This window comes from Pelecanus crispus, chromosome 1, assembly GCF_030463565.1.
Source record: "Pelecanus crispus isolate bPelCri1 chromosome 1, bPelCri1.pri, whole genome shotgun sequence".
Classification (NCBI taxonomy): domain Eukaryota; kingdom Metazoa; phylum Chordata; class Aves; order Pelecaniformes; family Pelecanidae; genus Pelecanus; species Pelecanus crispus.
Genome location: NC_134643.1, coordinates 62,095,169 through 62,107,997, shown reverse-complemented (window position 1 = coordinate 62,107,997; position 12,829 = coordinate 62,095,169). Strand labels below are relative to the sequence as shown.

The 12,829-nt window shown below is 43.2% G+C and overlaps 1 protein-coding gene across 2 annotated transcripts in view; it reads left to right on the top strand.

The window, feature by feature from the left end:
* Positions 1 to 859: 859 nt before the first annotated feature.
* The window catches only part of RIC8B (RIC8 guanine nucleotide exchange factor B), a 37,557-nt gene continuing 25,587 nt past the window's right edge, over positions 860 to 12,829 (top strand). The window contains exons 1-2 of one of the 2 annotated variants that reach the window (XM_075706870.1): positions 860 to 899; positions 4,350 to 4,397. In XM_075706870.1, coding sequence (XP_075562985.1) covers positions 4,359 to 4,397 — 39 coding nt within the window. In that variant the 5' untranslated portion in view covers positions 860 to 899; positions 4,350 to 4,358. The remainder of the gene's footprint in view (positions 900 to 4,349; positions 4,398 to 12,829) is intronic. The other variant, XR_012830909.1, reaches the window with a different exon arrangement.

Genomic DNA, 12,829 nt, shown 5'->3' with positions numbered 1-12,829 from the left:
GCAGGGAGCTTCGGAGAGGCACGGCTCACCTCCGCTCTGCCACCGCAGGCTCTGCCCGCCCTGCGCCCCGCCGGCTCCCGCACGACACACGGCAGCGGTGCGGCACTGCAATCTCTGCCCTGCACCGCCCTGCTTGCTCACATCAACACCCTCCAGAAAGCCTGTTGACCCCTCTGTGAAAGGATGCGCGGGGGGGTTTTGGGAAGGCAGCCATGATGTCCCTCAGAGACGGAGTTTTGTCTCCAAAGGGAGAATCTTCGTGTACCCCCACCACGCTGGTGGCTTGGACTTGAGAAAAAGGGGTTTGTTTTTTGCTGCCGGACGTTACGGCACAGGCTAACGAGGAGGGCGCGTGTCGAGGGGTGCGTTGCGCCACTGAGCAACCCGAGGGCACTCCCCCGGACGGCGGCGGCCGATCGGGGCTCGAACCCGCTCTTCCCGCCCGCCGTCGGTCCGGGCAGCCCGGCGCGGCCTACAGCACCCATCGTGCCCCGCGGCAGCGCGGCCCGCAGCTCCCGCCGCGCCCGGCAGCGCCGCGTCGCTCGGCATGCTGGGAGTCGTAGTCCTCGCGCCGCATTCTCCTGCCGGCGGGACTGGGCGGGAGGGCAGCCAATAGGAGGGCTCGGGGGTGCACGCGGCCGCCCCTTTCCAGCCAATAGCGCGCCGGCGCTGCCTGCCAATCCGGGCGGTTTCCAAGGGGAGCGTTGCGTCACGTCGCGTCAGGGGGGCGCGGGGTAGGAGGTCAGGGCGCGGCGGGGCGGCGGCTGCAGCCGGCGGAGCGGAGCGGAGCGGGGAAGCGGCGGTCGGCGGGCATGGAGCTGGGCGCGGCGCTGGAGGCCGTGGAGGGGCGCGGCGGCGCCGAGGCCGTGGAGCGGGTCCTGGCGCGGTACAACGAGGAGGTAACGGGCCGATGGGGAGGGCGGGCGTCCTCCCCCTCCCCCCGCAGGCCGAGCCGGCCCCTCCGCCCCCGCTCCCCCCGCCGCTGTCGCCGCCCCGCCCCGCCCTCGGCGGCACCGGCCCGCGGGGGTCCCGCCCCCGCTCCCCCGGCCTGCCGGAGCTCCGCCGGCTGCGGCCCCCCCCGCCCCGCCCCGCCCCGGGCTCGGCTCTGCGGCGGGTGCCCTGCGGTCACCGCTTCTGCCGCCCTTCCCTCAGCTGGCGGCGCCGGCTGGGCGCCGGGGCGGCCCGCCCGGTTTGGCCCGCTCGGTGCGGCCCCGCCGCGTCCCCTGCGCTTCCCCGTGCGCTCTCCGCCCGCTGGCTGTGCGGGCACGGCGGCGGTGCCGGGGGGGTGAGCGAGGGCGGTGCCTGGAGGACGCGGCCTCACGGCAGCGCCAAGCCCGCGGTGTCGCGGGGAGATGAAGCCGGTTGCCAGGCTTGGCCCCCCGCGCCTTCTGTCTTGCCTCTACGTGCCTGACGTGTAGCATAGTGGGTCATCGGTGAGCGAGCTGTAAAAAGACCTATGCCACGGTGTAAGTTTGCCTCGAAAGTCTCTTAACCCGGCTGTACCTCTTGGGAGAAGCCGGGCAGAGCAACACTGAAGTCTCTCGGATAACAAGGTTGCGTACCTGCTCGCCTGCCCGCGGCGCTGCCCTTTGCGAGCAGTCCTTCGTCGCCAGGTCTGGCTGGCCTGTGGCCTTCGTCCCACGTCGGTAGCGACCCTGTCGACTGCAGCGGGAGGGGACGTGTAAAATGGACTGCCAGACCTCAGTTGTTTTTTCTGCGTTTGTGGCCAAGCGAAGGGAAGAGGGGAGACAGCTCAAAGCAGGGTTACAACAGGTTGAGCTTTTCATGCTGATGGGTACCTAGTGTCTACTGCCATTACAGTGTGATATGTGCATGCTAAGTCAGGAAGTGAAGGGATTTCCTGGTGATGTTGGGAAGCAGAAGTTGGAGTGAAACTAGATGTTACGTGGATTTATCCCCCACCCTGATAGGGACGTTTTGACACCTAGATTTCAGTAGAGCAGTATAGTCCACTTCTAAAGATCACATCTCAACCCATCAGGTGTCTGTGCTTTGTGTAGACACTTCTGTGACTGGCACACAAGTCCCTAAAGCTGGTGCTGACTCAGGAGTTTGGCTTTGGATGTAATTTCAATGCAGTTGTGTTGAACTAACTGCTGACATGTAGGAATCTGTTACGGGAACAAACATTCAGGTTTTTAGTTGAAGATTCCTAGCTCTGTGATTAGGAGAAAAGCCAAATGAATGTGGATTGGTGTACAGTTATTCTTCAGCCTCCAAGGGATGACTTGAAGTTTGGTGTCTTGCGTGCGATACGTTTTAAGTCTAACAATGGCAATAACTGATATCTTCACTCAAACTTTTAGAAGAAACTTGAGCAACAGTCTTGATGTAGCCTGCCTTTGTGCACATGAAATCCAAATGTAGAGACTGATGCAGTTGCAGGGCACTTTCTTGGAAGGATTGGTAGGTCTAGAGTTCCTTAGACACATCTAACTATTTTAACTTGCTGACCTCTAAGGTACAGAGGAAGGATTCTGATTGAGGGAACCTTTTATCTCCTGTCTTTACTGTTGAAAATGACCCTTTGTTAAATGCGTTCAGTCAAAAAGCGCGCACAAATGTTATTTCTTAATTTTGCTGTACTGGATTTTATGCCTACTCAGCAGCTTCCCCAGATGAATTATTTAGGCTTAAGTTGAATTCTCAAGGACAGAGTGAGAGCTGTTGTGGTTTCTATTCTGGCATTTCAAGTCTTTGAATGAGGTCTTGGAGGTATGTGTGTAGCTAAATACTTCTTTTGAAGTGGGATGGGAGTCTTAATGCTGTCTCAATATAACATTTCTCTTATTGTTTCTTTCTCTCTACTATTTCTTGTTAAGAAGTTTGCCTTAATGTTTCCTACATCTCTCTTCCTGTGCAATGTGTTACTAACTCAGATAAGTTGCCTGTAGGCCGGCAAAGACTGGACACAGTACTCCAGGTTCCAGATCTTCACACATGCCTTTTCTGGGCTTTAGGTTTCCTTAGATTTGTTATTTGGAAAAACCTAAATGTGCTTTAATTGAAGAGAAAGAATGGATTAAGTGTGGTTAAGGTGCAGGTGGCTATAGAATAACTATAATGAGAGAAATTAATATGTCTGTTCTTGCTCCTCTGTTCTGTCCCATTTGCAATGATTATTCCAAATCTTTGTTCCTGCAGTGCTTAGACTACTTGCTATCACTACATTTCTTCTGGAAATTTCCAAAGATATGCACATGCACATGCAAATGCAAAGATTGCCTTCTCTTTGCTAATTGCTCATCAGTTAATGTTCACCTGCTTTTGGCTGGTGTTTTGCTGGACTTGTCTGGTTCAGTAGTGTTATTGGGAACACTGTAAGAGAAAGGAAAGGAATTATTTTCCTACCATCCTCAGGGATCTAACTGATATTGGTAACCCTTGATGGTAGGGTAGATGTCCAAGACTTTTCTGTGTAATTATGAGCTTGTGTCTTGAGAGGTAAGATGCCCACTAATGTTCTATGGAGGGTTGCTTTTGGTTTTCAGTCACTTGCATGATGTAGCAAGTTGTGTATTAGAAATAATAGAAGTGGAGATTTTTGGTTTTTTAGAAGCTGTTCATCATGCTTAATCATTTAGCTTGGGAGTTTTAAAATGTCATTAAAATAGCTCTCTGGTGTTACTGCTGTTTTCTTTGACTGGCAGAATAAACTTTGTGTCATACAAGTGATATTTCACTAATAACATACTTCAGGATACTAACATAGGACTAGACTCAATTAATATTTGAAGTGTTTAACAGGAAATAAGTACTTGTTGTTAGACCATGTCTATCTGGTGTTTAACTGTACCAGAGAAACAAATACTTTGGTAATATGTTTTGGAAATTGCCACAATACAGAAACTGGTAGTTTTTGTAGTAAGGTTCATTTGATTTGTACTACTTGTTTTCTGGGCAAGATTACACTATGGTTGTTCCAGTTTGGATCACTTTAAAGTGCAGTCAAAAGCTTGTGAACAAGAACTGCTTGGGGAAGAGTCTGAGTAATAAGGTATCTGTAAAACACAAGACTATAGGTAATGTTTTTCACCTTGTAAAGTGCCGTGTGTGAGGCTGTTAACTCGTGTCAGAAACACAGCCCACAGGTCAAGGTTTGCTCTGCACCAGCTGTGAGGTAATTGTGAAATCATTAGTTGGAGCCACGTACTGAAGCTCTTGCTGTTGGGTAGAATGGAAAAGGACACGAGCTGATGTGGTTATGGCCTCGTTATCAGAGGCTGATTTCAACCAGACTCCTAAAGTTTTATAACAGTTTCACAGGTATTACATACTTGGCAGCTGATGTTCATGTAACAAATGCAAACTCTTCTCTTTTTTTACAGAATCGGGCCATGTTCAGGTTTGATCCAGCAGATGAAGACAAAAGAAAGGTAAGTAAAATAGGCTGTTGGGCTGCATACCTGCTGCGGTTCAAAGTATAACAAAGGAAAAGCAGTGTCTTAGCTGCCATTGTGAAAGGGTGCAATCAGTGATTAAAGTTCTGTTTTCAATTTTGTTTCTTTAGTGCAAGAAACATGACAAGTACCCATTCCCCTTTTTTCTGAAAAACAAATCTGCCTAACAAAAAGCCCTGTCTTGAATAAAAGTAGTAACAGAAAAGCTTATAAAGAATTTTGTTGGGTACAGATTTGGGGTGGGGGAATAGAGTAAAGATACTCTTTTCTTCTGGATGAGAGATAAACATTTTGCAATATGCTTTTACATTTTTTTCTCCTCTCAGCAGGTAGCAATTTCTTGTCTATGTTAGATACTTAGAGAATATTAGAGATTAAGATGAAGGGATAAGTACAGAAGAAAGCTATGGAGCTTTAAGGGAGACAAAGCTACAGAAGCCTGTTAATCCAAAGGTAGCTGTAATCAGCAGAATGTGTAATGTGCATGTCAGGTTCCAAAGATGGGAAATGTTTGTGTGTATAGCATAGAGCTCTACAGGTCTGTCAGGGCTTAACAGGTCCCTTGAGATCCATCCACAGCCTCATATTTAAAGCTTGGGATGGCCTTGATTTCCTCCCCTCCCCCCTGTTATTTTTATGGCATAATATGTAATGACAAGACCCTTCCTATCTTTTCTCTAATTAGTTTTTGGGCTGATTTGCATATTTATTCAGAAAAATGTTCATCAGTGAATGAAGCTGCATGTTTCCTCTATTCTGGAAATAAACTCAAAGCTTGAAATCAGAATTGCAACATTCCTGCAAGGATAGCTTGTCTCATATTGGACACACATCAGTTCATTCCATGATTTTGTGTAAAATCTAAATATTTTCAGGTCTTAAGTCTTTTTCTGGTAGAAATGGGTGGGATAAGTCTCTCTGTCCTTTGCATTTACAAAACCATCAGTTATGTGTACAGTAATCTTAAGTGACAATTGTTTATTGCACAGATGACTTGAAGACCTCTTAGCTTGGCTTCACTCTTGTCTGCAAGTATGCAGTTAAGCACAAAAGTAATAGTGAAAGTTACATAAAACTTATGGTATATATTGCTGTTGTGTCTCATAAATCAAACTAAAATAAAACCAGGAATGTGGCCTAGAAGCCTTCTTCAGTCTTCCTGTAGAATAAGTTTGTTTCACAGCCCTGGGAGCTCTCTGAAAACACCTTTCCCTGCTTTGCTTTTTATATCTTACAGAACAGCTGTTACAGACTTCATGAGATTACCCCCCGCCTTGCCCCCAGCTGATATATGTAGCTTTCTTGATTGGGATTTAGCTATGTGTTAAATGCAGAGTTATAACATGATTTTAATGGGAAATACCTTTAATTTATTATAGGATATGGAAATTTGAATCAGCGTTTAAAGCTGTAGTTGAGCAATAGCCAGTGTGGCAAACACTTAAGTATGATTGACAGTTTTGCAAGCTGAATGTTTTAGAGGTGTGCATACAGTTGAATAATGTTTTGTTCAATGTTTTAAGCCTGTTGCTGTAGTTGGTTGTGGCTTCTGTCTTGCTAAGAAGTATTCAGAAAATCCTTGATAGAATTACTACTTGATTGGTTAAGTTTTTGATGCATTTTCTGGGCAAATTGTTGTTCTTTCTGTGACATTAACTTAAAGCTGAATGAAGCTTATCAAGGAGTGTTTAGGACAGTAGACAGACTTAACAATTCTGCTTAACAATTTTTTATTCTAAAAAGAAGTTTCTTTAAATTACATTTTCATAGCGTTACTTCCTTACTGGAAAAGACGTTAATCATATGTGATCAGAGTCACTAATATAAAGGCAGCTTTTGTGTGCACATACTTGCTAATCAACAGCTGTGGGGCTTTTTTGTTCCTGAATCTACCCTCATGGTTATCTGGGAAGTAGGTAAGAAAAATACACCTCTGAACAGATGCCACTGAAAAATTCTACAGTTCCAAAGCCTCAAAAGACCTACATACAATTATTAAATATTTGGCTTTATCTATTGCTTTACTCAAAACTGATGTTCAGTAATGTAGTGACAGGACTATGCATGTCATTTTTAATCTACATATTTGCTAAATACCCTTAGTGTCTGTAAAACATTCAGCATTCTCTTGTTTACACTTCAGTTACGGTAAAAATAAAACTGCTTTAAATTGAAAGGTAAAATGCTACCATGCTCTTGCTAAGAGCAAACTACTGAAATTGTCACCACAATTAATGGGGGTTGCTAGAAGACTTCATGATGTAGGCTTGTGCTAATACAGAAACAAGTTCCGTTTTTTTGTTTAGTAATGCCAAAATACACTTGAGTTGACGGTATGCACAGTTCTGCTGCTATTAGCTTAGAATGATTGCAGTGAAAGAGAGTTCAAAGGATCACAATCCATAATGAAGTCATGTAGTAGAATTGACGTTCAGGTATGGGGGCAAATACAGAGGGACTTCAGGATTTTGTCTTTGGTTTCTGGTGCTATTGGAAACTTGCCATGTAACCCGATGAATGCGATACGTACTTATCAGTCTCTTGCTGCATATTGGGTTTGTTCATGCCTGGGAGTAAATTTTCTTTTAGTTATTTATTCCAGCAAGCCTCACAGACTTTGTCAGTCATTCACGTCTATGCAAGAGTTCAAGTGAAAGATCAACAGTAGCAATACAAGTTTTTTCTCTGCCTCACCACACAGCTTCAGCCATGACCTTAGAATTACAGCAAGGTTGTGTCTATAGTGTAACTGTATTGTAATGTAGGCGTAACTGAGCTTTACACTTTTCTAGATTGGATACTGTTAGGGAGAGGACAACCTGTATAAAACAGTGATACGCTGTAAAATATAAAAGACAGAAAGGTCAAAACTATGGCTTGACTATAGAAGCTGGGTAAATCGGACAGCAAAAGCTGTTCTGCTATAATATGGCTAGCAAATAATGATGCTTTAGCCTGTAAAATAGCTAAATCAACAATCAGTTTGTAATACTGAGCTCTAGGAGGAAAGTAGGTTGTGTCCTCTAGAAGGCAGGAAGAGAGGTAATGTTGTCAGGCTTGTCTATCTGGACAGAGCCACAGGACTTTAATACATCACAGGATGATAAAAACCACAAGATTGTAATGTGAGCTGTTACTTGTCCTGGTTGTTTTGTTTAATGATGGATGTGTCTGCATTGGCCTATGTGATGGGTGCTATGGGTATAAATGAGTTGGCAACCTATGTTGTACTGTAAGATCTACTCGGATACCAGGCAGATCAAGTTGGTGCCATTCCTTCTGAACTTATCATATGCTAACAAAAAAAAAAAAAAAATTCTGAGAGCCTGTTTTCAGTTCGTGTGTGTAAACAGTATAGAAGTTGCCAACCAGAGGTAAATGTGTTCTGGAATAGCAGCTGAAATGAAGGCAATGTAGTTGCTTCGAAGGAGCTTAACCAGCTCTTAGAAATCTAAAATATTTATTTGCCTTGACCAGCCAAGAAGTTCTTGACAAGTGTTTTGCTGGGAAAGGTTGAGTCTTCAGAACTCCAATGCTTCACAGCAGCGTGGCATGGTTGACACAAACAGTTGGTTCTTTAGGTCTGTGCTGGAATCAACTATAGAAAATGAATATCTGGTAACTTGACTGGGCAGTCACCTTGGGGAGAGGTGTCAGGCGTAGTGTCTCCCTCTCGATGTGACACAGCAGGCACTTCAGCTCAAGCCTCACCTGTCCTAGTACAAAAAGGGAAGGTTTTTTTAGAACCACTTTCTCATTATTTAATAGCTTTGTGCTCCGTTATTTATACCTTGACAGGTCCAAATCCTGCTTCTGCAGTAGCAACACATTTGTGCTGGGTACAGACATAGAATGGTAAGAAAATCCCAGCACTGTTTGTGTCCTGGAAACATCTGTCAGTACTGATTCCCTAGTTAGCTGTGGCATTCCACAACTGGGAGGAGCTACAGCACCATTTGCCTAGGGGATATAATGGAAAAAGTAATCTGTCCAAGATAGCAAGCAAGACTGACTTTAAATTGGATGAAGATGCTGAGTTTGGGGGAGGAAGAGGAAAAAAGGAAGCAGCAGCCAAATGTGAGAATTTTGCTCATAAGCCGTATCCTTACCTGAAATGGTAGAGTCTTCATGATTGACCTATTTCCTCTTCAACTCCTTATGTTTTGTCTGCTTCACCTCTTGTAGTACTCATAACATCTGGCTCTGGCTTACTGTGTTGGGTCAGTCCTGTAATATAAATCTTTAAAGTTTGAGATCAGTTTTCTTGATTTATTGTTCTTGATTTATTGTTCAGGTTCAATTTGAACATAATGGATCTAAAATTCAAGGCCTCCTTTAGTGGGAAGAAGATCACCAAAACAGTCTTTTCCCCTGCATTGCTGAATGTTTTAAAGGTGTTGAAATAGATGATGGTAAATCATATCAAATGTATTGTGGGACTTTCTCTCCTAATTAAATTCATGATGTGGGGAGATTCCTTAAGGCTGTGGACTGTACCATATTTGAACTTTGGAAGGATGGAAGCAGTAAAGTATGTTGATGGAGCAAGATGCTGTCATGCTCTAAATCTCAGAAGGACCTCGTTATTAGTGCTGTTGACGCTGCAACACTTCTGGGAGGTCTGAAGGTTCCTGCAGCCACAAAGGCACAGAACTTTTCTCCTCCCAGTAACTTTGTTGCAAGCTTTTAAAGTCTGTTAGTGAGTGTCCTATAAAAATACTAAGCTCAAGGGCTCCTGTGGGCACACTGTGTGGTATCTTAGTATTAATTATTGTTGTTATTGTTCTGACTTTGCTGAAACCACTTAAGGGAGTATCAGTCTGCAAGAGAAGAGAAGTTACTAAGTATCCTTCATTAATACTAAGCATTTGTTCTAATTACTGCTGGTCCTGCCCACTCCCATCCAGCATTTTTTTGTTTTTACATCTCTTAAAGTTTATGTCAAGCCAGTGAAACCCACCTCTCCTTTTAAAACCCATCTTTCACCATAGGGTTACAGAGGTGATAAAGGGTTTTCTCTCTCCCTGTTCAGTGGGGAGGGCAAGGAGGGCTGCTGAGAGTGCAGCTATGCAGCATTTCACCTTTCTGTGACTCTGAACCTGTTGGGGAAATACAGTTTCTTGTGAACTCTGTGTTTGGCACTACAGTTGATTTCATTAACCATTCTCACCACTGAACAGCTGCAGAACTAGGTTGAATTAAATTAAGAACGTACTTCTCTTGAACCCCTAGAGACAATTTAATTAAAATTGAAATTTGAAAATGATGAAAAACATGGGTCAGAAGACAAAGTGACCTAGAGGGACTTGAGCCAGTGCAGGAGAAGGAAAGCATGACCTGGTACCACTTATGATGTTCCCATTCTTCTAAATAAGTGGTGTGCTCTGGCAAGTAATACTTGATGAGGCCAAAGACATGGCAGCTTCTGGTTCACCCATGCTAAGAGAGTGAGCAAGCACTCACTGTTAGGTCTGTGACTTTTCTTCCCCAGCTATTAAAGAAGAGTGGGGAGGACTCATTTGATTTTTGTGGACAGTTCTTTAAAAAGCTTGATTTTTGTTTAAGTTAGGCCTAACAAATGTAGGAAGAATTTCCTAAGTCTGACATACTTGTTTTGCTCCCTGTGTGCTAATATCACTTGCTGTTCCATCAAGATGGGTGTATTTATGCCTTGAAATATACAAAGAAGTCTCAGGAACATTGATCTTGAGAAATGAGTGAAGGTGATACAAAACCAAGCACAGCTCTTGTGTTCTGCTGTTGTAGAATTTCTGTTCTTGATGGACTTTTCTGGCAATTTTGTTACTAATATGCTCTGTCACTGAGGAAAGTGGAAAATAGGAGCAACATGTATTTCCAAGTCATTTTGACAACAGGTTGGGTTTTTTTCCCTTGCTTTAATTAAAACTTGATTGCGAAGAAGCATACCTCTCCTGGTACTTACAACATTTATGGCATAATTCAAAAATAAAGGTGCAGAAAAGAAGAGATAAAGTATGCACTCTGTTTCTGTAATGTTTAGCAGACCTTTTGTTGTTCACCTTTGAATTGCAGCTTCTCTAGCACTGAATAATCTGTGTCTAAATTAAATGCTATATTCAATAAAGCAGTGGTGTTTGCCTGGATTTGACTATTTGCAGAATGGAGACTATATTCTCTTGTTCCTGCTCTAATCCAAAGGCCTGTATAAGTAAAGAGAACGATTTGCCAAAGAGGAAGAAGCAAATAAAGGGAAATCATCTCCTTTTCTCACCAAGACTTTTATTACTCTGGTGTTGAGAAGCTACAGTAAATTCAGCTGACATAATGTAGCCAAAGTTTAGTAGTCTGTGAATTGAAAAAAGTGAATATAGGTCAAGTGTGCTTTCTAAACATCTTCAAACACAAAGAGGGGAGGTGGAAAAGGACCTTACATGCAGGCACCCCTGGACCAAAGAGCAAGATCATGAAGTACCCTATTTTTCACAAGCACCTAGCATCCCCAGCTGAGGCTGAGCCCAGAAAATGTAAGCACCTGCTAATAAGTACTTACAGTGCTCCCCTGTCCTCCCCCCTGCCCCAGTCTAATTAGCCTATAAACAAAGATGGCGAAAGAAAACGGCAGTAAAGAGATGATACCTTTTTGCCCAAAGTCACACAATAAGCAAAATAGGCTGAGCAAGGGAGAAAATGCAGGTCTCTTGTATATCAGGAGATTGCTTTTTCTGTAGGACTGTGTTGCTTCTTAGCATCAAGCGTTTATGCTGTCAAGATAAAGGCCCAAAATGGATTAATATTTTACTTGTCAAGACAAGATGACAAATGAGTAGGTGTTTATGGGCTTCCTGTTTTAACACACAATAAAATTTTAAAATATTTTACCGTTATGCCCACTGCAGCATAGACAAAAGGAATGGTGCGTATTACTCTGTCTTAACCTTATTATTAGCATGAAAGCTGAGAATTCTTGAATTTTAGAGCAGTGAATATATTTTGCAAAAAATTTAAAAACTAGAAAATGCCTTGATTCTGTGGAAAAGTATGAAAAACACTTCTTGCTGTAGCATGACTGATGAAAGTCAAACTCCTTTCTGAACATTGAAAGAATAGAACTCAAAAAAAGAATTGTTAAATTCATACAGTAATTTAGGGGGTAGCAATAAAACCCTGAAACTAGGACAGTCGTATATTTTGTAAAAGGGCAGGTACCTTGATGTCTGAATTCTTTCACTTGCTTTCATTTCCAACCAAATAAATAAACATCTGTGCCCCTTAGTTTATGCCATGCTAATGTCCTACAGGGTGGTAGAAAAAGCACCACCTAAAGAAAATGAAAAGGATAATAATGCTTTTGTGGTCACATCCTTTCCTGTGTCTCTTCTCTCTGCACATCACTTCCCTCACACCGTCAAGGAGAAAGCAGATGATGTGCTGAATGGTATTGGGTTTTAGTTGTCTCCAAGGCAATTTCCTAATAGGATGAATTTTGTTTCATTGCTTCAAAACTTTCCATGCATAACTCTTCAACTATAATCAGATGTTCTATTTTTCCTAAGCTCCTATTGGCACTTGAGATCAGCCAGCGGTGGTTCGCTGTCACAGATTTCAGCAGTATTGCAAATGGCGATATCATAGCAGAATCAAAATTTCTTTAAAATCACTCTTGATGGCTCACCAGGGTCTAACTCCAGAGAACTTTGTCAGCAGTTCCTATGTGTTTTTCACTTATGTGAGTCTTGCATCTTTAAAAAAAAAAGTATTTTGCTGTAATGGCTAGGAAGCTTAGTAACCTGTTCTTAAGTGTGTGGTGGCTTAGTTGTCAATATAGTATGCATAACCGTGTATAATTAATGCTTTTAAAAATAAACTCTAGCCTTGCTTATATTGTGGAATCTTTTGTACAGCCAAGGCTTCAGGATCATGTAGGAAATGAAGCACCTTACAAGCACACCAGTGATTTGTTTTTTTAAAGTTGTAAGTAGGGTGCTAAATCTCAAAAAAAAAAAAAAAGTTTGTGTTCTATTTAGTATCTGTCTTTAGTACAGCTATTCAGAGTTAAGAATCTTCTGTTGCTGCATTTCACTAAGATTTGAAGCTATAAGATGATTTTTTTTATAATCTTTAATTAAATTGTAAGAATAGTCTTCAAATGTATGGAGGGAGGGTTAGGCTTCCACCTCCCATGGCAAGTCAGTGGGAGTTTGGTGCCCTTTGGGATCTCCCCTGCAGAGCTTTTGACATTTTGCAGTGACACTTCCATAGCAGCAGGTGGGTGCAACTTATGGGGGGAAAAAAAATCAGTCTGAATTTGGGAGGATTGGTCTCTTTGTAGTCAAGTGAGTGTTCAGGATTTATCTGACTGAGATTAAAGATCAGAGCAGCAGATGCATAAGCTCTGCTGCTAACAAAAATGAGTGGAAACTCCCCTT